Raw genomic sequence first — 23,543 nt, 5'->3', positions numbered from 1 at the left:
TAACGAGAAGGTGGATAAACAAAACAACCAATGAATGGAGTATTCGTCACTAATACGGGGTGCAAACTAGGTCAATGGAAAATGCGAACCGAGAAATACTTAAATTGTATAGCAATTCGATTTTAATGCGTCATAATCAATTTCTAGAACGTTGAGATTGATCCAAACTCACGCGCATAAAAAACTCACTCTGGGGGACCAGTCAAGGAATTTAGAACCTACGTGTGAAAGGGTTAATCGTTGTATGCTCCACGGACAAAACTTGCACCATCATCCTTCTGCAACAAAGTGTCGCCGTGTCTTCCTGTATCGGCTCTACTGCTGTATGTTTCATTCCATCAACACATTGAATCCTACTAAGAAAGCCGAGTAAACGCACTCAATGGTAGGCTACATCTGCTACTGCTATTACTATCCCAACTATAATTTCAGCTGTTAAAACGATAATATTCTTGTTCCGACTAGCTAGCCTACTTCTTCTGTTTAACAGTTCAGCTTTCAGCTTCTCCCGCATTGTAGGCTATTTTAGCTCATAGCTTTGTTAAGATGATGCAGATGATGCAGTTCAGCTTCCACACTGCCTCTTTTGTGTCACTCACACATTTTTGAAATTCATTTCAGCTTGCGGGTATTTTCTCATTTCTCACTTTTATACTTTTTAAAATATTAAGGTTTTTGTGCAAATTATTCTCCCTTTAAAAGTAATGGTAAATCCTTTCAAATCATTGTTGGAATGCTGCTCCAGCCCCTTTCAAAAATACCTTTCGGTTGCTTTGAAGCTTCAGCTTATAACTTTCTACTAAATTTTCACAATTTTCAGCTTTTTTAGCATGGTCAGCTATCCCCATTCAGGTTTTCAGCATTCTCACTGCTGTTTCGCAGGAACAGCCTTTTCTAGTTTAAATTGGCTTTTCAGTTGTCCAATATGTGCCACGACGCTGCATAATATAAAGAGACCATATTTTTAACAAGCATTTTAAGATTTGAAGTTATTGGGTGTGCTTTGCCTTCGGCAAGGGCTCAACCTTTGTTCTCTCACATATATATTTATTTATTGTGAGAATGCTGTTAAGCATTCTCACTATTGCTTTTCAACTTCTCAGTTCTTCCGCCGTTTTTTGGCCTTTAACTCGTTCTGCATACTTTAACCGATTCTTACAACTTTTGTATCAAAACGTTCAGCTCCTTCAGGAGATGATGGCTATGACTTTTGGTATTTCTCACTTTTATACTTTTTAAGACATTAAGGTTTTTGTGCAAATTATTCTCCCATTAAAAGTAATGGTAAATCCTTTCAAATCATTAAAAAGCTTCCTCCTCTTTCAAACGTAACTACTTCAGCTTACTTTCAGCTAGAGACACCATTCAACCTTTAAAATGTTCACAAGACATTCAGCTATTCCCAAATGATTCAGCTTTTTCAAATGTTCAGCCAATTTTGAATTATGACAGTTTGAAATACATTAAAATGTTTGCTCCTTCTTGATTTTTATGAATGAGCAGCAAGCAGAGTGTGCCACTCTGCTGCTCTTTTTCTGATATTCAACTAATTTGTCAAACAAATTCCTCTAACGTTCATATAGTTTAACTTACAGAAACAAGTTATACCTTAAAATGTAGGAAAGATTGTCCTCTTTCAGCCAATGTAACTACTAAAGAGCTCACATTTACAGATTTTCAGCTATGAGCCTTGAAGCGAGAGCAGCCTTTCAAATTCTCTCACTAACTTCAATGGAGAGGTGAGTACAATCAGTCAGAGAAAGCAAGAAGGAACAAGATTTTGAAACTGCCGATAGAGTCGTATTTCTGACCGCACAGACATATAAAGGACATCTCTGGTTTCGGCAGAGTCTTGGGTCTCGGAAAATATCCTTATATTTTGGATTGGACGTATAGTTTTGCGTCTAGGTCAACTTGTTTGAGGTGTGGATGCTAGGTAAATGTTCGTTTTTCTCTCTGCCTAGCTCGTTAGCTATCACAGCTGCGCCATCACCGTGGCAACCAAACAAACAAGCACCAGGAAAGCAAAAGGAACACGTTTTTGAAACTGCAGGTAGAGTCGTATTTCTGACTGCACAGACATATAAAGAATATCTCTGGTTTCGGCAGAGTCTTGGGTCTCGGAAAATATCCTTATATTTTGGATTGGACGTATAGTTTTGCGTCTAGGTCAACTTGTTTGAGGTGTGGATGCTAGGTAAATGTTCGTTTTTCTCTCTGCCTAGCTCGTTAGCTATCACAGCTGCGCCATCACCGTGGCAACCAAACAAACAAGCACCAGGAAAGCAAAAGGAACACGTTTTTGAAACTGCAGGTAGAGTCGTATTTCTGACTGCACAGACATATAAAGAATATCTCTGGTTTCGGCAGAGTCTTGGGTCTCGGAAAATATCCTTATATTTTGGATTGGACGTACAGTTTTGCGTCTAGGTTATCTTGTTTGAGGTGTGGATTCTAGCTACATTTCTCTTATTCTGTGCCCTCACCGCGTTAGCAATCATAGCTGCACCATCACCGTAACGACAGACACGCACCACTCAGTCTCTCACACAGGTGATTGGTACATTTACTTGACCATGAGAAACACGATTACTATCAATTGTCGGTTTATACCAATAATACGATTACTCCGTTTACATGTGTAATTAGTTATGCGATTACTCAATAAACGCGTCTACATGATTCTTTTTTATTAATCGTTGTATGCTCCACGGACAAAACTTGCACCATCATCCTTCTGCAACAAAGTGTCGCCGTGTCTTCCTGTATCGGCTCTACTGCTGTATGTTTCATTCCATCAACACATTGAATCCTACTAAGAAAGCCGAGTAAACGCACTCAATGGTAGGCTACATCTGCTACTGCTATTACTATCCCAACTATAATTTAATCTGTTAAAACGATAATATTCTTGTTACGACTAGCTAGCCTACTTCTTCTTCTGTTTAACAGTTCAGCTTTCAGCTTCTCCCACATTGTAGGCTATTTTAGCTCTTAGCTTTGTTAAGATGATGCAGTTCAGCTTCCACACTGCCTCTTGTTTGACTCACACATTTTTGAAATTCATTTCAGCTTGCGGGTATTTTCTCATTTCTCACTTTTATACTTTTTAAAATATTAAGGTTTTTGTGCAAATTATTCTCCCTTTAAAAGTAATGGTAAATCCTTTCAAATCATTGTTGGAATGCTGCTCCAGCCCCTTTCAAAAATACCTTTCGGTTGCTTTGAAGCTTCAGCTTATAACTTTCTACTAAATTTTCACTATTTTCAGCTTTTTTAGCATGGTCAGCTATCCCCATTCAGGTTTTCAGCATTCTCACTGCTGTTTCGCAGGAACAGTCGTTTCTAGTTATTATTCTTTTTGCCCCCCTAAAACTCAGTCAATATTTGGCCTACATAGACAACCTAGGTGTCAAACGTTTCGTCCTGGTACCGATTGAGTTGCTTGTATTGGGATTTACGTTCCGTTGCACGGTTTAAGTAGAAATTAAGTTTTTGTGTCGAAAAGTGAAGCTAACGGTGGCTAACTTGCTAACCACAGTCAATGACGCTACTTACGTCACGAAAACTCGCGTGACTACCTCTAGCAGAATATTAGTTTAGCAGCTCGTTAACTTCTGGGAGATAGCTAGGCTAACTATAGCTTTACTGCAAGGCAGCTGCAGAAATGCCACAAGCAAAGAGGCCAGGTGATAACTATTTACTAATTTTACTTTGTGATATGACACACAATTGTGATGTGTAATGTACAATATAAGCTGATATTATTAAGGAAGTACATCTACTTTCGGAAACAGTAGTCTACTATTTCACTGAAGTATTAGCATCATGACATTAGCCTGTGTTGCCCGGGCAACACATACTACAGTGGTCTATGATGTAGCGTTATCTGTTTTCAATCGTTAAAATAAACATTCCTCACATATACATTTTCGTTTTTACACCGGTCTGCCCAATTTATTCGTTTTGTTTCAACGATGAGGCTGCCTCTTGCAGGGGAAATGACAAGACATCTATTTCATTCTACACTTCACTCGTATTTTCAGTTGTAAATGAGCAGCAAAAAAAAATGCTTTTAAATCTATGTCATCTTTATAAATAATAAGTATGCATTTTTATATAAAATATACAGAAATATCAGTTGTAAAAATGTCATTCAAAAACGGACCCCTGTGCAACCGACGCAAGCAAGCACACCCTACAATTTCCCCAGAAATTGTACCCTCTCTAGTTGGGTGTGCTCAAGCCTTCGGCGAGAGCACAACCTTTGTTCTCTCACATATATATTATTATTTATTATTGTTTATTTTCGCCCCCCTAAAACTCAGTCAATATTTGGCCTACATAGACAACGTAGGTGTCAAAAGTTTCGTCTTGGTAGCGATTGAGTTGCTTCTATTGGAATTTACGTTCCGTTGCATGGTTTAGGCTGAAGTTAAGTTTTTGTGGCGAAAAGTGAAGCTAACGGTGGCTAATTTGCTAGCCACAGTCACTGACGTTACTAACGTCGCTACGTCACTAACTTCACGAAAACACGCGTGACTACCTTTGGCAGAACATTCGTTTCGCATCTGTTAACTTGGGGGATAGCTAGGCTAACTATAGCTTTACTGCAAGGCAGCTGCAGAAACGCCACAAGCAAAGAGGCCAGGGTGATAACTATTTACTCATTTTACTTTGTGATATGACACACAATTGTGATGTGTAATGTACAGTATAATCTGATATTATTAAGGAAGTACATCTACTTTCGGAAACAGTAGTCTACTATTTCACTGAAGAATTAGCATCATGACATTAGCCTGTGTTGCCCGGGCAACACATACTACAGTGGTTTATGATGTAGCGTTATCTGTTTTCAATCGTTAAAATAAACATTCCTCACATATACATTTTCGTTGTAGGATTTATTCTGACATTAGTAAACGATTTGTTGGTGAAATTACCATTACCTGTGGTTTCAAACCAGTGTAGCTCACTGCAACGCTGTAGCTTACGCGAGACACACGACAAAAACATCTAACTTACACAGCTGTTTAGGAAGTCAAACGGCGACAGAACATGTTCGGCACTCCCCTTACTTAAATCAAAAGTCTATCTAACTACTAACCTGAACTTCATTGCCACAGCCTAAACTTTGTTAATCTGTTCATGAAAATAATTAATTTCAGCCTAAACCGTACAACGGAACGTTAAATCCAATTCAACCAACGCAATCGCTACCAAGACGAACACAGCAGTAGTCTAGTCTGTACTACCACTGTACCGTAGTAGTACAATTTACCGGGGCAGCTTCTCCACACAGGGCTATATCGCATTTTGCGTTGTTACTGACAATGATCGCTACCAGTGAGCTTTTTATGAATGAGCGATTTTCCACTAAATAAATGTCAAGCTTATTTACGTTTTGGGGGGCATATTTTCAGTTAGCAGATGGTACTGTTTGAATCGCGATTCCATCTTCTACTGCCGGGTAACGTCGTAGAATAATCTTCAAAGGGGGTTCTTTATTAATGAATGAATGCAATGAGTAGGCTAAATGCATGAAAATATCACGAGAAGGGAAAAACTTAAAAGGACGTTTAAATCATAGAGATTAGGTCAATTTGTACACCGGTCTGCCAAATGTATTCGTTTTGATTCAACGATGAGGCTGCCTCTTGGGGAAATGAGAAGACATCCATTTCATTCTACACTTCACTCGTATTTTCAGTTGTAAATGAGCAGCAAAAAAAAATGCTTTTAAATCTATGTCATCTTTATAAATAATAAGTATGCATTTTTATATAAAATACAGAAATATCAGTTGTAAAAATGTCATTAAAAAACTGACCCCTGTCCAACCGACGCAAGCAAGCACACCCTACAATTTCCCCAGAAATTGTACCCTCTCTAGTTTTAGTAAGCTTGTACAGTTTTTTTTAGAACGTTCTGTTTTTGTTTGTTTTTCAGATCACCAAGAAGCTGGCTGGCAGTATAGGGGATGCATGGATGTCCAACATCGAGCTTGGCCAGGTTCTGAACAGTGTTCTGACGACAGGTGAAGGTGCAGGGCTGGAAGAGTTGTGCCAGGGAATCATCACACGTTATGAGAATGCTGGACAAGCTGAGCCTGAGGCTATCTATGTTGACCGGGACTGCTGCAGCCAGTCAGGTGGGATGCTGAAATTGTTACTTTATGAAATATACATTGCAGATTACAGTATGTAATAAACTAAAGTTAACTAGAGAGGGTACAATTTCTGGGGAAATTGTAGGGTGTGCTTGCTTGCGTCGGTTGCACAGGGGTCCGTTTTTGAATGACATTTTTAAAACTGATATTTCTGTATATTTTATATAAAAATGCATACTTATTATTTATAAAGATTACATAGATTTAAAAGCATTTTTTTTTGCTGCTCATTTACAACTGAAAATACGAGTGAAGTGTAGAATGAAATAGATCTTCTCATTTCCCCTGCAAAAGGCATCCTCATCGTTGAATCAAAACGAATAAATTTGGCAGACCGGTGTAAAAATTGACCTAATCTCTATGAAGTAAACGTCCTTTTAAGTTTTTCCCTTCTCGTGATATTTTCATGCATTTAGCCTACTCATTGCATTAATTCATGAATAAAGAACCCCTTTGAAGATTATTCTACGACGTTACCGGCAGTACTGTAGATTAGAAGATGGAATTGCGATTCAAACAGTACCATCTGCTAACTGAAAATATGCCCCCCAAAACGTAAATAAGCTTGACATTTATTTAGTGGAAAATCGCAAGTTCATAATAAGCGTCAGTAACAACGCAAAATGCGAGAAGCTGGCCCGGTAAATTGTACTACTACGGTACAGTACTAGACTACTGCTGTGTTTGTCTTGGTAGCGATTGTGGTTGAATTGGATTTAACGTTCCGTTGTATGGTTTAGGCTGAAACAAAGGTGGACATGTCATGACGATAACTTGCTGACGAGGATGAGATTCTAACTCACGCATGCAGAGCACAATGGATTAGCAGTCCATCGCCTTAACCACTCGGCCACCTCGTCATTTACAGCACTGGGCCCACGGTGGTGAAAGAACCTTCCATTTCACAAAACATGGAGAAAAGCAGGTGACGACAGGCACAATTGTGAAAAGGAATATAGTCAGGAGCTGAGGAAGGAATCAAAGAGTTGCTGGAAAGGCAGTGGTGGAGGGGGGCACTAAATAGGAGCAGTAAGGGACAGAAGAATTTCAATTGACAAAGGTGGACATGTCATGACGATAACTTGCCGACGAGGATGAGATTCGAACTTACGCGTGCAGAGCACAATGGATTAGCAGTCCATCGCCTTAACCACTCGGCCACCTCGTCATTTACAGCACTGGGCCCACGGTGGTGAAAGAACCTTCCATTTCACAAAACATGGAGAAAAGCAGGTGACGACAGGCACAATTGTGAAAAGGAATATAGTCAGGAGCTGAGGAAGGAATCAAAGAGTTTCTGGAAAGGCAGTGGTGGAGGGGGGCACTAAATAGGAGCAGTAAGGGTTGAGGGACAGAATAATTTTAATTGACAAAAGTGGACATGTCATGACGATAACTTGCCAACAAAGTTGAGATTCGAACTCACGCGTGCAGAGCACAATGGATTAGCAGTACATTGCCTTAACCACTCGGCCACCTCGTCATTTACAGCACTGGGCCCACGGTGGTGAAAGAACCTTCCATTTCACAAAACATGGAGAAAAGCAGGTGACGACAGGCACAATTGTGAAAAGGAATATAGTCAGGAGCTGAGGAAGGAATCAAAGATTTGCTGGAAAGGCAGTGGTGGAGGGGGGCACTAAATAGGAGCAGTAAGGGACAGAAGAATTTCAATTGACAAAGGTGGACATGTCATGACGATAACTTGCTGACGAGGATGAGATTCTAACTCACGCGTGCAGAGCACAATGGATTAGCAGTCCATCGCCTTAACCACTCGGCCACCTCGTCATTTACAGCACTGGGCCCACGGTGGTGAAAGAACCTTCCATTTCACAAAACATGGAGAAAAGCAGGTGACGACAGGCACAATTGTGAAAAGGAATATAGTCAGGAGCTGAGGAAGGAATCAAAGAGTTGCTGGAAAGGCAGTGGTGGAGGGGGGCACTAAATAGGAGCAGTAAGGGACAGAAGAATTTCAATTGACAAAGGTTGACATGTCATGACGATAACTTGCCGACGAGGATGAGATTCGAACTTACGCGTGCAGAGCACAATGGATTAGCAGTCCATCGCCTTAACCACTCGGCCACCTCGTCATTTACAGCACTGGGCCCACGGTGGTGAAAGAACCTTCCATTTCACAAAACATGGAGAAAAGCAGGTGACGACAGGCACAATTGTGAAAAGGAATATAGTCAGGAGCTGAGGAAGGAATCAAAGAGTTTCTGGAAAGGCAGTGGTGGAGGGGGGCACTAAATAGGAGCAGTAAGGGTTGAGGGACAGAATAATTTTAATTGACAAAGGTGGACATGTCATGACGATAACTTGCTGACGAGGATGAGATTCTAACTCACGCGTGCAGAGCACAATGGATTAGCAGTCCATCGCCTTAACCACTCGGCCACCTCGTCATTTACAGCACTGGGCCCACGGTGGTGAAAGAACCTTCCATTTCACAAAACATGGAGAAAAGCAGGTGACGACAGGCACAATTGTGAAAAGGAATATAGTCAGGAGCTGAGGAAGGAATCAAAGAGTTGCTGGAAAGGCAGTGGTGGAGGGGGACACTAAATAGGAGCAGTAAGGGACAGAAGAATTTCAATTGACAAAGGTTGACATGTCATGACGATAACTTGCCGACGAGGATGAGATTCGAACTTACGCGTGCAGAGCACAATGGATTAGCAGTCCATCACCTTAACCACTCGGCCACCTCGTCATTTACAGCACTGGGCCCACGGTGGTGAAAGAACCTTCCATTTCACAAAACATGGAGAAAAGCAGGTGACGACAGGCACAATTGTGAAAAGGAATATAGTCAGGAGCTGAGGAAGGAATCAAAGAGTTTCTGGAAAGGCAGTGGTGGAGGGGGGCACTAAATAGGAGCAGTAAGGGTTGAGGGACAGAATAATTTTAATTGACAAAAGTGGACATGTCATGACTATAACTTGCCAACAAAGTTGAGATTCGAACTCACGCGTGCAGAGCACAATGGATTAGCAGTACATTGCCTTAACCACTCGGCCACCTCGTCATTTACAGCACTGGGCCCACGGTGGTGAAAGAACCTTCCATTTCACAAAACATGGAGAAAAGCAGGTGACGACAGGCACAATTGTGAAAAGGAATATAGTCAGGAGCTGAGGAAGGAATCAAAGATTTGCTGGAAAGGCAGTGGTGGAGGGGGGCACTAAATAGGAGCAGTAAGGGACAGTAGAATTTCAATTGACAAAGGTGGACATGTCATGACGATAACTTGCTGACGAGGATGAGATTCTAACTCACGCGTGCAGAGCACAATGGATTAGCAGTCCATCGCCTTAACCACTCGGCCACCTCGTCATTTACAGCACTGGGCCCACGGTGGTGAAAGAACCTTCCATTTCACAAAACATGGAGAAAAGCAGGTGACGACAGGCACAATTGTGAAAAGGAATATAGTCAGGAGCTGAGGAAGGAATCAAAGAGTTGCTGGAAAGGCAGTGGTGGAGGGGGGCACTAAATAGGAGCAGTAAGGGACAGAAGAATTTCAATTGACAAAGGTTGACATGTCATGACGATAACTTGCCGACGAGGATGAGATTCGAACTTACGCGTGCAGAGCACAATGGATTAGCAGTCCATCGCCTTAACCACTCGGCCACCTCGTCATTTACAGCACTAGGCCCACGGTGGTGAAAGAACCTTCCATTTCACAAAACATGGAGAAAAGCAGGTGACGACAGGCACAATTGTGAAAAGGAATATAGTCAGGAGCTGAGGAAGGAATCAAAGAGTTTCTGGAAAGGCAGTGGTGGAGGGGGGCACTAAATAGGAGCAGTAAGGGTTGAGGGACAGAATAATTTTAATTGACAAAAGTGGACATGTCATGACTATAACTTGCCAACAAAGTTGAGATTCGAACTCACGCGTGCAGAGCACAATGGATTAGCAGTACATTGCCTTAACCACTCGGCCACCTCGTCATTTACAGCACTGGGCCCACGGTGGTGAAAGAACCTTCCATTTCACAAAACATGGAGAAAAGCAGGTGACGACAGGCACAATTGTGAAAAGGAATATAGTCAGGAGCTGAGGAAGGAATCAAAGATTTGCTGGAAAGGCAGTGGTGGAGGGGGGCACTAAATAGGAGCAGTAAGGGACAGTAGAATTTCAATTGACAAAGGTGGACATGTCATGACGATAACTTGCTGACGAGGATGAGATTTTAACTCACGCATGCAGAGCACAATGGATTAGCAGTCCATCGCCTTAACCACTCGGCCACCTCGTCATTTACAGCACTGGGCCCACGGTGGTGAAAGAACCTTCCATTTCACAAAACATGGAGAAAAGCAGGTGACGACAGGCACAATTGTGAAAAGGAATATAGTCAGGAGCTGAGGAAGGAATCAAAGAGTTGCTGGAAAGGCAGTGGTGGAGGGGGGCACTAAATAGGAGCAGTAAGGGACAGAAGAATTTCAATTGACAAAGGTTGACATGTCATGACGATAACTTGCCGACGAGGATGAGATTCGAACTTACGCGTGCAGAGCACAATGGATTAGCAGTCCATCGCCTTAACCACTCGGCCACCTCGTCATTTACAGCACTGGGCCCACGGTGGTGAAAGAACCTTCCATTTCACAAAACATGGAGAAAAGCAGGTGACGACAGGCACAATTGTGAAAAGGAATATAGTCAGGAGCTGAGGAAGGAATCAAAGAGTTTCTGGAAAGGCAGTGGTGGAGGGGGGCACTAAATAGGAGCAGTAAGGGTTGAGGGACAGAAGAATTTCAATTGACAAAGGTGGACATGTCATGACGATAACTTGCTGACGAGGATGAGATTCTAACTCACGCGTGCAGAGCACAATGGATTAGCAGTCCATCGCCTTAACCACTCGGCCACCTCGTCATTTACAGCACTGGGCCCACGGTGGTGAAAGAACCTTCCATTTCACAAAACATGGAGAAAAGCAGGTGACGACAGGCACAATTGTGAAAAGGAATATAGTCAGGAGCTGAGGAAGGAATCAAAGAGTTGCTGGAAAGGCAGTGGTGGAGGGGGGCACTAAATAGGAGCAGTAAGGGACAGAAGAATTTCAATTGACAAAGGTTGACATGTCATGACGATAACTTGCCGACGAGGATGAGATTCGAACTTACGCGTGCAGAGCACAATGGATTAGCAGTCCATCGCCTTAACCACTCGGCCACCTCGTCATTTACAGCACTGGGCCCACGGTGGTGAAAGAACCTTCCATTTCACAAAACATGGAGAAAAGCAGGTGACGACAGGCACAATTGTGAAAAGGAATATAGTCAGGAGCTGAGGAAGGAATCAAAGAGTTTCTGGAAAGGCAGTGGTGGAGGGGGGCACTAAATAGGAGCAGTAAGGGTTGAGGGACAGAATAATTTTAATTGACAAAGGTGGACATGTCATGACGATAACTTGCTGACGAGGATGAGATTCTAACTCACGCGTGCAGAGCACAATGGATTAGCAGTCCATCGCCTTAACCACTCGGCCACCTCGTCATTTACAGCACTGGGCCCACGGTGGTGAAAGAACCTTCCATTTCACAAAACATGGAGAAAAGCAGGTGACGACAGGCACAATTGTGAAAAGGAATATAGTCAGGAGCTGAGGAAGGAATCAAAGAGTTTCTGGAAAGGCAGTGGTGGAGGGGGGCACTAAATAGGAGCAGTAAGGGTTGAGGGACAGAAGAATTTCAATTGACAAAGGTGGACATGTCATGACGATAACTTGCTGACGAGGATGAGATTCTAACTCACGCGTGCAGAGCACAATGGATTAGCAGTCCATCGCCTTAACCACTCGGCCACCTCGTCATTTACAGCACTGGGCCCACGGTGGTGAAAGAACCTTCCATTTCACAAAACATGGAGAAAAGCAGGTGACGACAGGCACAATTGTGAAAAGGAATATAGTCAGGAGCTGAGGAAGGAATCAAAGAGTTGCTGGAAAGGCAGTGGTGGAGGGGGGCACTAAATAGGAGCAGTAAGGGACAGAAGAATTTCAATTGACAAAGGTTGACATGTCATGACGATAACTTGCCGACGAGGATGAGATTCGAACTTACGCGTGCAGCGCATAATGGATTAGCAGTCCATCGCCTTAACCACTCGGCCACCTCGTCATTTACAGCACTGGGCCCACGGTGGTGAAAGAACCTTCCATTTCACAAAACATGGAGAAAAGCAGGTGACGACAGGCACAATTGTGAAAAGGAATATAGTCAGGAGCTGAGGAAGGAATCAAAGAGTTTCTGGAAAGGCAGTGGTGGAGGGGGGCACTAAATAGGAGCAGTAAGGGTTGAGGGACAGAATAATTTTAATTGACAAAAGTGGACATGTCATGACGATAACTTGCCAACAAAGTTGAGATTCGAACTCACGCGTGCAGAGCACAATGGATTAGCAGTACATTGCCTAAACCACTCGGCCACCTCGTCATTTACAGCACTGGGCCCACGGTGGTGAAAGAACCTTCCATTTCACAAGACATGGAGAAAAGCAGGTGACGACAGGCACAATTGTGAAAAGGAATATAGTCAGGAGCTGAGGAAGGAATCAAAGAGTTGCTGGAAAGGCAGTGGTGGAGGGGGGCTCTAAATAGGAGCAGTAAGGGACAGAAGAATTTCAATTGACAAAGGTGGACATGTCATAAAGATAACTTGCCGACGAAGATGAGATTCTAACTCACACGTGCAGAGCACAATGGATTAGCAGTCCATCGCCTTAACCACTCAGCCACCTCGTCATTTACAGCACTGGGCCCACGGTGGTGAAAGAACCTTCCATTTCACAAAACATGGAGAAAAGCAGGTGACGACAGGCACAATTGTGAAAAGGAATATAGTCAGGAGCTGAGGAAGGAATCAAAGAGTTGCTGGAAAGGCAGTGGTGGAGGGGGGCACTAAATAGGAGCAGTAAGGGACAGAGAATTTCAATTGACAAAGGTGGACATGTCATGACGATAACTTGCCGACGAGGATGAGATTCAAACTCACGCGTGCAGAGCACAATGGATTAGCAGTCCATCGCCTTAACCACTCGGCCACCTCGTCATTTTCAGCACTGGGCCCACGGTGGTGAAAGAACCTTCCATTTCGCAAAACATGGAGAAAAGCAGGTGACGACAGGCACAATTGTGAAAAGGAATATAGTCAGGAGCTGAGGAAGGAATCAAAGAGTTTCTGGAAAGGCAGTGGTGGAGGGGGGCACTAAATAGGAGCAGTAAGGGTTGAGGGACAGAATAATTTTAATTGACAAAGGTGGACATGTCATGACGATAACTTGCTGACGAGGATGAGATTCTAACTCACGCGTGCAGAGCACAATGGATTAGCAGTCCATCGCCTTAACCACTCGGCCACCTCGTCATTTACAGCACTGGGCCCACGGTGGTGAAAGAACCTTCCATTTCACAAAACATGGAGAAAAGCAGGTGACGACAGGCACAATTGTGAAAAGGAATATAGTCAGGAGCTGAGGAAGGAATCAAAGAGTTTCTGGAAAGGCAGTGGTGGAGGGGGGCACTAAATAGGAGCAGTAAGGGTTGAGGGACAGAAGAATTTCAATTGACAAAGGTGGACATGTCATGACGATAACTTGCTGACGAGGATGAGATTCTAACTCACGCGTGCAGAGCACAATGGATTAGCAGTCCATCGCCTTAACCACTCGGCCACCTCGTCATTTACAGCACTGGGCCCACGGTGGTGAAAGAACCTTCCATTTCACAAAACATGGAGAAAAGCAGGTGACGACAGGCACAATTGTGAAAAGGAATATAGTCAGGAGCTGAGGAAGGAATCAAAGAGTTGCTGGAAAGGCAGTGGTGGAGGGGGGCACTAAATAGGAGCAGTAAGGGACAGAAGAATTTCAATTGACAAAGGTTGACATGTCATGACGATAACTTGCCGACGAGGATGAGATTCGAACTTACGCGTGCAGAGCACAATGGATTAGCAGTCCATCGCCTTAACCACTCGGCCACCTCGTCATTTACAGCACTGGGCCCACGGTGGTGAAAGAACCTTCCATTTCACAAAACATGGAGAAAAGCAGGTGACGACAGGCACAATTGTGAAAAGGAATATAGTCAGGAGCTGAGGAAGGAATCAAAGAGTTTCTGGAAAGGCAGTGGTGGAGGGGGGCACTAAATAGGAGCAGTAAGGGTTGAGGGACAGAATAATTTTAATTGACAAAGGTGGACATGTCATGACGATAACTTGCTGACGAGGATGAGATTCTAACTCACGCGTGCAGAGCACAATGGATTAGCAGTCCATCGCCTTAACCACTCGGCCACCTCGTCATTTACAGCACTGGGCCCACGGTGGTGAAAGAACCTTCCATTTCACAAAACATGGAGAAAAGCAGGTGACGACAGGCACAATTGTGAAAAGGAATATAGTCAGGAGCTGAGGAAGGAATCAAAGAGTTTCTGGAAAGGCAGTGGTGGAGGGGGGCACTAAATAGGAGCAGTAAGGGTTGAGGGACAGAAGAATTTCAATTGACAAAGGTGGACATGTCATGACGATAACTTGCTGACGAGGATGAGATTCGAACTCACGCGTGCAGAGCACAATGGATTAGCAGTACATTGCCTAAACCACTCGGCCACCTCGTCATTTACAGCACTGGGCCCACGGTGGTGAAAGAACCTTCCATTTCACAAGACATGGAGAAAAGCAGGTGACGACAGGCACAATTGTGAAAAGGAATATAGTCAGGAGCTGAGGAAGGAATCAAAGAGTTGCTGGAAAGGCAGTGGTGGAGGGGGGCTCTAAATAGGAGCAGTAAGGGACAGAAGAATTTCAATTGACAAAGGTGGACATGTCATAAAGATAACTTGCCGACGAAGATGAGATTCTAACTCACACGTGCAGAGCACAATGGATTAGCAGTCCATCGCCTTAACCACTCAGCCACCTCGTCATTTACAGCACTGGGCCCACGGTGGTGAAAGAACCTTCCATTTCACAAAACATGGAGAAAAGCAGGTGACGACAGGCACAATTGTGAAAAGGAATATAGTCAGGAGCTGAGGAAGGAATCAAAGAGTTGCTGGAAAGGCAGTGGTGGAGGGGGGCACTAAATAGGAGCAGTAAGGGACAGAGAATTTCAATTGACAAAGGTGGACATGTCATGACGATAACTTGCCGACGAGGATGAGATTCAAACTCACGCGTGCAGAGCACAATGGATTAGCAGTCCATCGCCTTAACCACTCGGCCACCTCGTCATTTTCAGCACTGGGCCCACGGTGGTGAAAGAACCTTCCATTTCGCAAAACATGGAGAAAAGCAGGTGACGACAGGCACAATTGTGAAAAGGAATATAGTCAGGAGCTGAGGAAGGAATCAAAGAGTTTCTGGAAAGGCAGTGGTGGAGGGGGGCACTAAATAGGAGCAGTAAGGGTTGAGGGACAGAATAATTTTAATTGACAAAGGTGGACATGTCATGACGATAACTTGCTGACGAGGATGAGATTCTAACTCACGCGTGCAGAGCACAATGGATTAGCAGTCCATCGCCTTAACCACTCGGCCACCTCGTCATTTACAGCACTGGGCCCACGGTGGTGAAAGAACCTTCCATTTCACAAAACATGGAGAAAAGCAGGTGACGACAGGCACAATTGTGAAAAGGAATATAGTCAGGAGCTGAGGAAGGAATCAAAGAGTTTCTGGAAAGGCAGTGGTGGAGGGGGGCACTAAATAGGAGCAGTAAGGGTTGAGGGACAGAAGAATTTCAATTGACAAAGGTGGACATGTCATGACGATAACTTGCTGACGAGGATGAGATTCTAACTCACGCGTGCAGAGCACAATGGATTAGCAGTCCATCGCCTTAACCACTCGGCCACCTCGTCATTTACAGCACTGGGCCCACGGTGGTGAAAGAACCTTCCATTTCACAAAACATGGAGAAAAGCAGGTGACGACAGGCACAATTGTGAAAAGGAATATAGTCAGGAGCTGAGGAAGGAATCAAAGAGTTGCTGGAAAGGCAGTGGTGGAGGGGGGCACTAAATAGGAGCAGTAAGGGACAGAAGAATTTCAATTGACAAAGGTTGACATGTCATGACGATAACTTGCCGACGAGGATGAGATTCGAACTTACGCGTGCAGCGCATAATGGATTAGCAGTCCATCGCCTTAACCACTCGGCCACCTCGTCATTTACCGCACTGGGCCCACGGTGGTGAAAGAACCTTCCATTTCACAAAACATGGAGAAAGGCAGGTGACGACAGGCACAATTGTGAAAAGGAATATAGTCAGGAGCTGAGGAAGGAATCAAAGAGTTTCTGGAAAGGCAGTGGTGGAGGGGGGCACTAAATAGGAGCAGTAAGGGTTGAGGGACAGAATAATTTTAATTGACAAAAGTGGACATGTCATGACGATAACTTGCCAACAAAGTTGAGATTCGAACTCACGCGTGCAGAGCACAATGGATTAGCAGTACATTGCCTAAACCACTCGGCCACCTCGTCATTTACAGCACTGGGCCCACGGTGGTGAAAGAACCTTCCATTTCACAAGACATGGAGAAAAGCAGGTGACGACAGGCACAATTGTGAAAAGGAATATAGTCAGGAGCTGAGGAAGGAATCAAAGAGTTGCTGGAAAGGCAGTGGTGGAGGGGGGCTCTAAATAGGAGCAGTAAGGGACAGAAGAATTTCAATTGACAAAGGTGGACATGTCATAAAGATAACTTGCCGACGAAGATGAGATTCTAACTCACACGTGCAGAGCACAATGGATTAGCAGTCCATCGCCTTAACCACTCAGCCACCTCGTCATTTACAGCACTGGGCCCACGGTGGTGAAAGAACCTTCCATTTCACAAAACATGGAGAAAAGCAGGTGACGACAGGCACAATTGTGAAAAGGAATATAGTCAGGAGCTGAGGAAGGAATCAAAGAGTTGCTGGAAAGGCAGTGGTGGAGGGGGGCACTAAATAGGAGCAGTAAGGGACAGAGAATTTCAATTGACAAAGGTGGACATGTCATGACGATAACTTGCCGACGAGGATGAGATTCAAACTCACGCGTGCAGAGCACAATGGATTAGCAGTCCATCGCCTTAACCACTCGGCCACCTCGTCATTTTCAGCACTGGGCCCACGGTGGTGAAAGAACCTTCCATTTCGCAAAACATGGAGAAAAGCAGGTGACGACAGGCACAATTGTGAAAAGGAATATAGTCAGTGCTGAGGAAGGAATCAAAGAGTTGCTGGAAAGGCAGTGGTGGAGGGGGGCACTAAATAGGAGCAGTAAGGGACAGAAGAATTTCAATTGACAAAGGTGGACATGTCATGACGAGAACTTGCTGGATGAGATTCGAACTCACACGTGCAGAGCACAATGGATTAGCAGTCCATCGCCTTAACCACTCGGCCGAAAATGGGGCAAAAGGGACTGCTAGGGGGGGGTGGAGAAGGAAAAAGAGGGGGGGGGGAGGGAGGGAAAGAGAAAAAACGGAAAGAGAAAAGGAGACAAACAAACAAATTGTCATGTTTTTTTCTCCACTCACAACGCCTTTAAAGTTATTTTCACACGCATGTGCGCTTATTTTTATCACTTTTATCGACAACATTGACACTTTGTCTCCTGCGGGATTCGATCCGACGACTCTGTGCACCATGGCAGCATGCACCAATACCATGCATTAACATAATTTTTCTTTCGTATAACGTGTATATTGCTTGTATTAAGTGAGTTGTGTGAATATTGCATGTATTGTTTAAAAGCAGCCAGAACCAAAATCATTGTGTGTGTGTTAACATACTTGGCCAATAAATCTGATTTTGATGTAATTAAAGTGCTATGTGTCATTCATCCTGATTAGGGGGTTAGTTGTCCCAGATTTATATATATTTATATATATTTAGCAACTGTCCCAGACTGCGGGGGACCAGAAGTGGGTGAACAACCTGAACTCTTCAACAGGTTTGATCAGCCCCTACCCCGGCCCAGTCACCCCGGCTGCTGCACACCTCAGGTGCACCCCCAGAACACTGCCCTACCCCCATCTCCACAGCACTCAGGTCACAGACCCCCACCGCTTTGGCTTCTCCTGCCCCATCCCTTTCATCTCACCTCTTACCCTCAGCTCCACCCCCTCTCAACACCGCCTACAACATCAAACACTGGTGAGAAAAGAGGTCAGGAAGATCAAAGCAAGAAAGTATGTATTTTCATTGGCAGAGGGCTTTCCAGGAGTGCTGATATTTAATAATACATCTTTATTTTTTTGTTGTTTTCTTTTTTAGAACACCATGCAATGCACAAACACAGATATGAAAAACATAACTATATACAATACTTTACTATCTACACATTATTATACAATTTGACAAACTTTGGTCACTTTATTAAACCTGAAAGTATATATTTAACAAATATATACATCTATTTTTTTTTTATTGAATTTTTTAGAACACAGAAATGAAAAACTTAACTATATACAATACTTAACTATTTACACATAACTATTATATACAGTATTTATTTATTCATACATTTTCCTTTATTTCCCACTGGCAAGACTGGTCAACTGGTCCTTCCACTCTGCCAGGGTGAGTCCTGAGGCTGGACAGTACCACCGCCCCTTCAGCTGGGTGTGACCCGTACTTTTGTTTTTCCCCTGCCCACACTGCTTGCAAATGTACTGGTAGGTATCCCTGAACTTCTTGCGTGGAGGTTCACCCCTAGCCATCAGCTCCTCGTTCTCCTGGGCAGCTTTTTTCTGTCTCCACGTACGTTGCCTTGGCTGAACAGAGGTGCCAGGTGGTGGAGGGGCCAGGTACAGTGGATGGTCAGCAGGTGGCTGGAAGGGGGGAGGTGGCTGGAAGGGGGGAGGTGGCTGGAAGGGGAGAGGTGGCTGGAAGGGGGGAGGTGGCTGGTACGAAGGCCAGGCAGGAGATGGTGGTGGTGGCAGGTAATCCTGCTGGTACGAAGGCCAGGCAGGAGATGGTGGTGGTGGCAGGTAATCCTGCTGGTACGAGGGCCAGGCAGGAGATGGGGGTGGTGGCATGTAATCCTGCTGGTACGAGTCCCAGGCAGGAGATGGTGGTGGTGGCAGGTGACCCTGCTGGTACGAGGCCCAGGCAGGAGATGGGGGTGGTGGTGGTGGCAGGTGACCCTGCTGGTACGAGGCCCAGGCAGGAGATGGGGGTGGTGGCAGGTTACCATGCTCATACGAGGCTGAGCCAGCAGAACCAGGCCATACGTATGACCCAGGCTGGTAGTGCTGTGCCAAGGCAGAACGAACACTGTGCCGAGGGCGTATCACTGCCTCACCCTCCCGGTTCTCTGGCTCCTCAAACACCATAGCCTCATGCCCATGCTGCACAGGAGCAGCCGGAAGAGTCTGGGCTTCAGGGAGTGAGTCCTTGGCCAGTTCAAACCGTTTGGGGAGTATGGTGCCCTGCAGCAGCATGTCCCTGTCCTTCCTCTTATCCCTCCTAAGCAGCCTAAAAGACAAAAATGCATACAGTAGCTTCAGTTAGTTCTTTTATACATAGTAGCCTATCCTCCTATGTTTAGTATTTTCTAACAAGCAAGCAGTTGAAGGTTTTTCTTGCAGTTTAATAATATAATGTAATTGTATAGGAAAGGTGTACACGTAAAAAACAAGACTCACCAAGAAGATATTGTTGTGTTGTTTACTGGTATCAGAACCACGTTGGTCTTCTCCAGAACAACCCTGCTGTCCTCCAGCAGCTGTTTAAGATGGCTGTAGGCCACCACAATGGACTGTGGGATGGGCAGAGTTCTACTCCTTGTGTCCTTGGGCCTGTTTGGTGCTTGCTGAAACTCTTTTAAAAGTCTCAGGCAAACACATTCGCTGACCCTGTGGACTTCGGGGTCCTGGGCTGCCTGCCCGTGAGTCATGAACAGTCTGTGGGAAAGAAGGATGATATGGTCCGGACTTTAAACAAGGCTGTAAACTAAAAAAAATAATAATAGCAACAACCTGTCACCTGTGAACAGCCCAATTTACCCCCCACAAACTAATATAATCACAAAATAATTTTTTCAATCCTGGTTTGACGCAGTACAGCCTTCTGATTCAATGATTTGTAATGAACCAAAATGATTAAGAATTGTGTCAAATCACCTCTCTGCCGCCTGCTGTCCAGGAGCAGAGCCACTCGGCTTCCTGGGCGCTCTCCAAGGTCCTGCCACGGTCTTCTTCCTCGCTTTCTGGCCGAACCTCAAAGGTTCCTTGTCCATAGCAGGGAGAGCCATGTAAAGATGGACTATGTCAGCCTCCTCTTTTGATGACAAGGCAGTGATGGTTCGGTTCAGGCCAACCAGGTAGGCTGCCAGGTCATCAACCGCATCCCAGCCCAAGACACCTCTGGAATCACATCGGCTATTCTGAAAAGTGAAAATCATGAAAAAAACACATGTAAATAAATGTGTAAATTTCTTTGAACTATTTGAGCAATGTTGACCTTTTTTCTCTCTCCATAAAACGTAATACTTGACGTTTTACTTGACAAACGTATGATACTTGTGGCATATCATTAGCGAACTTGTTACATATCTTGTTTTTGAGAAAGGTGTTACATTACCTGGTCTGATGTGCTGTCTTGTGTGTCGTCTTCCTCCACAATGATGTCCTCATCCAGGGATCTGGGTCCACTGTCACCCTCCAGTGTCACCTGGGCCTCCACGGCACATATTGGAGGATCAGGATCACCTACCCTAAGGTCAGCTACCTGGCACACCGTGACGTCAGGTTCACCCCCGTCGTCCTCGAGCTCCTCTGTGGGGATCTCTGGCAGCTGCTGTGGAACCAGCAGGTCGCCTCTATTGGACTGGGCCAACAGGTACTCCACAGCAATGCCTGTAACACATAGTGTTTAAACACATAGTTAAAGAAGAGGAAAGGACACAAACACAGACACAGACACATCTCCTACATGTAGAGCCCGATCTTCACTCCCACTCCCATGTCCTCTGAGGAGGGGTGGAGGTGGCAGAGAAAAGAAAAGTGGGAGAGGAAGTAATACTCAAATGCTCAGTGCTGATCTGAGAGCTATCTTACCAGTAGGTTTTCCAGGTGGGGTGAATTCTGGAATTCTGGAACCAGAGAACAACCAAGGACCCGCTGGCTCATGCTGTTTAGGTGAGACATCAAGCGAACATCAAATGTCCTCAGGGTTGATGCCCCCACCACAGCTACAGCTTCCTTTGCCCGGTTCATGTTCCACCTCGATACCCCCTCCAGCATGTACATTTGTGTGTGCAATGCATTGCATCGAAAGCCTAAGAAAAAAAATACTCAGGTTAGGTCAACCATTATTATGAAGTCAATACATATTAACACCTATTAAATACAAAGTGACAATTACATTGTTATTTGAATAATTCAAGTGCATACTATGTCATAACACAGACTTTTTTTTAAGATAAGCATACGGCAAGTTAACATTTTGAATTTACCTGGAACAAAAGCACACTGGTGGCGGTGAAAACTCTCGAGGGAGGAGGACCCCCTCCCACACCTGAGGACGTCAAGGACTTTGCCACCCTTCTGCAGTGTCCCTGTCTTTGTGTACAACTCCACCCCTGCAGGGTCCTGGATGCACTCCAGGTGCTTCTGCTGCACCTCCCACACATGGTGCATGCTGTCAGGGTTCACTAGACGCAGCCCCGTGGTGTCAGTCAGCTCCCACATCGATTCGAGCAGCCCCGAAATCATGACCCGGATTTCCTCCACTGCACGGGTCCTCCGCCTGCAGTGCTTTGCCATTTCACCAGTGCTGATACTGGCCAAGAGCAGTGCCTCAGTGGGAGCATTTCCGCCATGGCTGCTCTTCCACTCCCCTTTCTTGGCCTCCTTAAGCCGTTGCACATCCTCCTGATCCCACTCAAAGATACAGGCGGAAAGTTTGGAGCAAAAGGTACCGTAGAGAGGGTGGTGCTCAGTAGTGAGGCCGCAGTTAAACCTTCGCATGAAGTGGAAGACGTCTAAACGGACGACAAACTTCCATGGTCGAAAGAGTCTCAGCACTGACGACACACCTGTGAAAGACAAACATTGATTATTACAGACGTGATCATCTATTTTTTGGGCAATTACATTACATTGTTAGTTTATAGATTACTATCACCATTTTTCTCTTTTTTTAACATCATAATTAACTTTAGTTAATTACATACTGTAATCTGCAATGTATATTTCATAAAGTAACAATTTCAGCATCCCACCTGACTGGCTGCAGCAGTCCCGGTCAACATAGATAGCCTCAGGCTCAGCTTGTCCAGCATTCTCATAACGTGTGACGATGCCCTGGCACAACTCTTCCAGCCCTGCACCTTCACCTGTCGTCAGAACACTGTTCAGAACCTGGCCAAGCTCGTTGCCGATGTTGGACATCCATGCAGCGGTGTCCCCTATACTGCCAGCCAGCTTCTTGGTGATCTGAAAAACAAACAAAAACAGAATGTTCTAAAAAAAACTGTACAAGCTTACTAAAATTAATACTATTTCATCATTAGGATGATAAAGTAAACTATTTATATCCATTCCAATTGGTTAACATCAGAGTAAATAAAATTAATGCTAAAACCCTCACCTTCTTTGTAGAGTCCATCTTCAGAATTCTACCATAGGTAGAGGTGATCACCCCCTTCATCTCTTCCAGGTGGCTGAGGATGTCGTTGGAGTGGACCGTCTCAAACCACTGGGCAAGTGGAAGGGGTCTGAAGGGTGGAGGAGGAAGATGGACAGCTGCAGAAGAGACGAAGGTAGCCATCTTCAAATGAAGCTCACAGTCAGGTAGCGGATGGTCTGACGTGCCCACTCCTCGCTGTGTGCTTCCTCTACTGCAGACTGGAGGTAGGAGGAACTGTTCCCACTGGTCCTTGGCTTCAGGAAAGTCATACACTTCCTATCCAGGGCTAGCTGTGTAGTGAGGACAGCGGGAAACAGGCTCCTATGTGCCACATCCAGTTGAGCAAGGATTTCCTGGCTCCATGGGCAGACCGGCAGCATACACTTGCTGCAACGTGGATAGTCCCCTCCCACCAGGTAGTAGCGGGTATCCACATCTATCACCTCCCTCACCTTCGGGTAGATCCCTGAGTGGTGCATTTTCCGGTCACACCGCGTGCATTTCAGAGGAATCCCCCACATCCTCATTGGTGCCCAGAGGAACATCCTCTGCCGGAAGTGCCACCCGGGCTCGGGAGGAGACGGTTTGTGCTGCAGTGGTGGATGAAACCAGCACGCCTCCATTTTCTGCCTCAGCTGACCTGTAGGCTCATAGAGGACCTTGGCAATCCACACCCGATCTGCTGGCTGTATAACCTTTTTGAATTGATTGGGGAGAAA

The 23,543-nt window shown here is 44.9% G+C and overlaps 1 protein-coding gene and 14 non-coding genes across 15 annotated transcripts; all 15 read right to left on the bottom strand.

Annotated features, from left to right (window-relative positions):
* Positions 1-7,881: 7,881 nt before the first annotated feature.
* Positions 7,882-7,963, bottom strand: trnas-gcu (transfer RNA serine (anticodon GCU)). Its single transcript has one exon. It is a non-coding gene; the product is annotated as a tRNA-Ser (tRNA).
* A 541-nt stretch (positions 7,964-8,504) lies between these two features.
* trnas-gcu (transfer RNA serine (anticodon GCU)) lies at positions 8,505-8,586 on the bottom strand. Its single transcript has one exon. It is a non-coding gene; the product is annotated as a tRNA-Ser (tRNA).
* Positions 8,587-9,435: 849 nt separating this feature from the next.
* trnas-gcu (transfer RNA serine (anticodon GCU)) lies at positions 9,436-9,517 on the bottom strand. The gene has a single exon. It is a non-coding gene; the product is annotated as a tRNA-Ser (tRNA).
* A 1,472-nt stretch (positions 9,518-10,989) lies between these two features.
* On the bottom strand, positions 10,990-11,071 carry trnas-gcu (transfer RNA serine (anticodon GCU)). Its single transcript has one exon. It is a non-coding gene; the product is annotated as a tRNA-Ser (tRNA).
* A 541-nt stretch (positions 11,072-11,612) lies between these two features.
* trnas-gcu (transfer RNA serine (anticodon GCU)) lies at positions 11,613-11,694 on the bottom strand. The gene has a single exon. It is a non-coding gene; the product is annotated as a tRNA-Ser (tRNA).
* A 233-nt stretch (positions 11,695-11,927) lies between these two features.
* On the bottom strand, positions 11,928-12,009 carry trnas-gcu (transfer RNA serine (anticodon GCU)). The gene has a single exon. It is a non-coding gene; the product is annotated as a tRNA-Ser (tRNA).
* A 1,156-nt stretch (positions 12,010-13,165) lies between these two features.
* Positions 13,166-13,247, bottom strand: trnas-gcu (transfer RNA serine (anticodon GCU)). Its single transcript has one exon. It is a non-coding gene; the product is annotated as a tRNA-Ser (tRNA).
* A 233-nt stretch (positions 13,248-13,480) lies between these two features.
* Positions 13,481-13,562, bottom strand: trnas-gcu (transfer RNA serine (anticodon GCU)). Its single transcript has one exon. It is a non-coding gene; the product is annotated as a tRNA-Ser (tRNA).
* A 233-nt stretch (positions 13,563-13,795) lies between these two features.
* On the bottom strand, positions 13,796-13,877 carry trnas-gcu (transfer RNA serine (anticodon GCU)). The gene has a single exon. It is a non-coding gene; the product is annotated as a tRNA-Ser (tRNA).
* Positions 13,878-14,418: 541 nt separating this feature from the next.
* Positions 14,419-14,500, bottom strand: trnas-gcu (transfer RNA serine (anticodon GCU)). Its single transcript has one exon. It is a non-coding gene; the product is annotated as a tRNA-Ser (tRNA).
* An 848-nt stretch (positions 14,501-15,348) lies between these two features.
* trnas-gcu (transfer RNA serine (anticodon GCU)) lies at positions 15,349-15,430 on the bottom strand. Its single transcript has one exon. It is a non-coding gene; the product is annotated as a tRNA-Ser (tRNA).
* A 233-nt stretch (positions 15,431-15,663) lies between these two features.
* trnas-gcu (transfer RNA serine (anticodon GCU)) lies at positions 15,664-15,745 on the bottom strand. The gene has a single exon. It is a non-coding gene; the product is annotated as a tRNA-Ser (tRNA).
* Positions 15,746-15,978: 233 nt separating this feature from the next.
* trnas-gcu (transfer RNA serine (anticodon GCU)) lies at positions 15,979-16,060 on the bottom strand. The gene has a single exon. It is a non-coding gene; the product is annotated as a tRNA-Ser (tRNA).
* Positions 16,061-17,216: 1,156 nt separating this feature from the next.
* On the bottom strand, positions 17,217-17,298 carry trnas-gcu (transfer RNA serine (anticodon GCU)). The gene has a single exon. It is a non-coding gene; the product is annotated as a tRNA-Ser (tRNA).
* A 1,424-nt stretch (positions 17,299-18,722) lies between these two features.
* On the bottom strand, positions 18,723-23,303 carry LOC134010140 (uncharacterized). Its single transcript, XM_062450007.1, has 11 exons — positions 23,238-23,303; positions 22,983-23,114; positions 22,786-22,893; positions 22,418-22,631; positions 21,650-22,231; positions 21,305-21,472; positions 20,776-21,050; positions 20,316-20,578; positions 19,839-20,096; positions 19,425-19,668; positions 18,723-19,040 (listed from the first exon to the last, which is right to left on the bottom strand). Exons 1-11 carry the CDS (start codon positions 23,301-23,303, stop codon positions 18,723-18,725), a joined length of 2,628 nt encoding a protein of 875 aa, XP_062305991.1.
* Positions 23,304-23,543: the final 240 nt, after the last annotated feature.

Source organism: Osmerus eperlanus, chromosome 23 (assembly GCF_963692335.1).
Source record: "Osmerus eperlanus chromosome 23, fOsmEpe2.1, whole genome shotgun sequence".
NCBI lineage: Eukaryota > Metazoa > Chordata > Actinopteri > Osmeriformes > Osmeridae > Osmerus > Osmerus eperlanus.
Note: the sequence above shows the minus strand (reverse complement) of the source record. Positions and strands in the feature narration are given on the sequence as shown.

Excerpts from the sequence above, each read along its gene's own strand:
- LOC134010140 (XM_062450007.1), bottom strand. The coding sequence starts at position 23,303 with ATGCACCACTCAGGGATCTACCCGAAGGTGAGGGAGGTGATAGATGTG. Across the intron at positions 23,115-23,237 it reads TGGATACCCGCTACTACCTG|CTAGCCCTGGATAGGAAGTG; the intron begins GTGGGAGGGGAC and ends CTCACTACACAG. Across the intron at positions 19,669-19,838 it reads AACACAACAATATCTTCTTG|GCTGCTTAGGAGGGATAAGA; the intron begins GTGAGTCTTGTT and ends TTTGTCTTTTAG.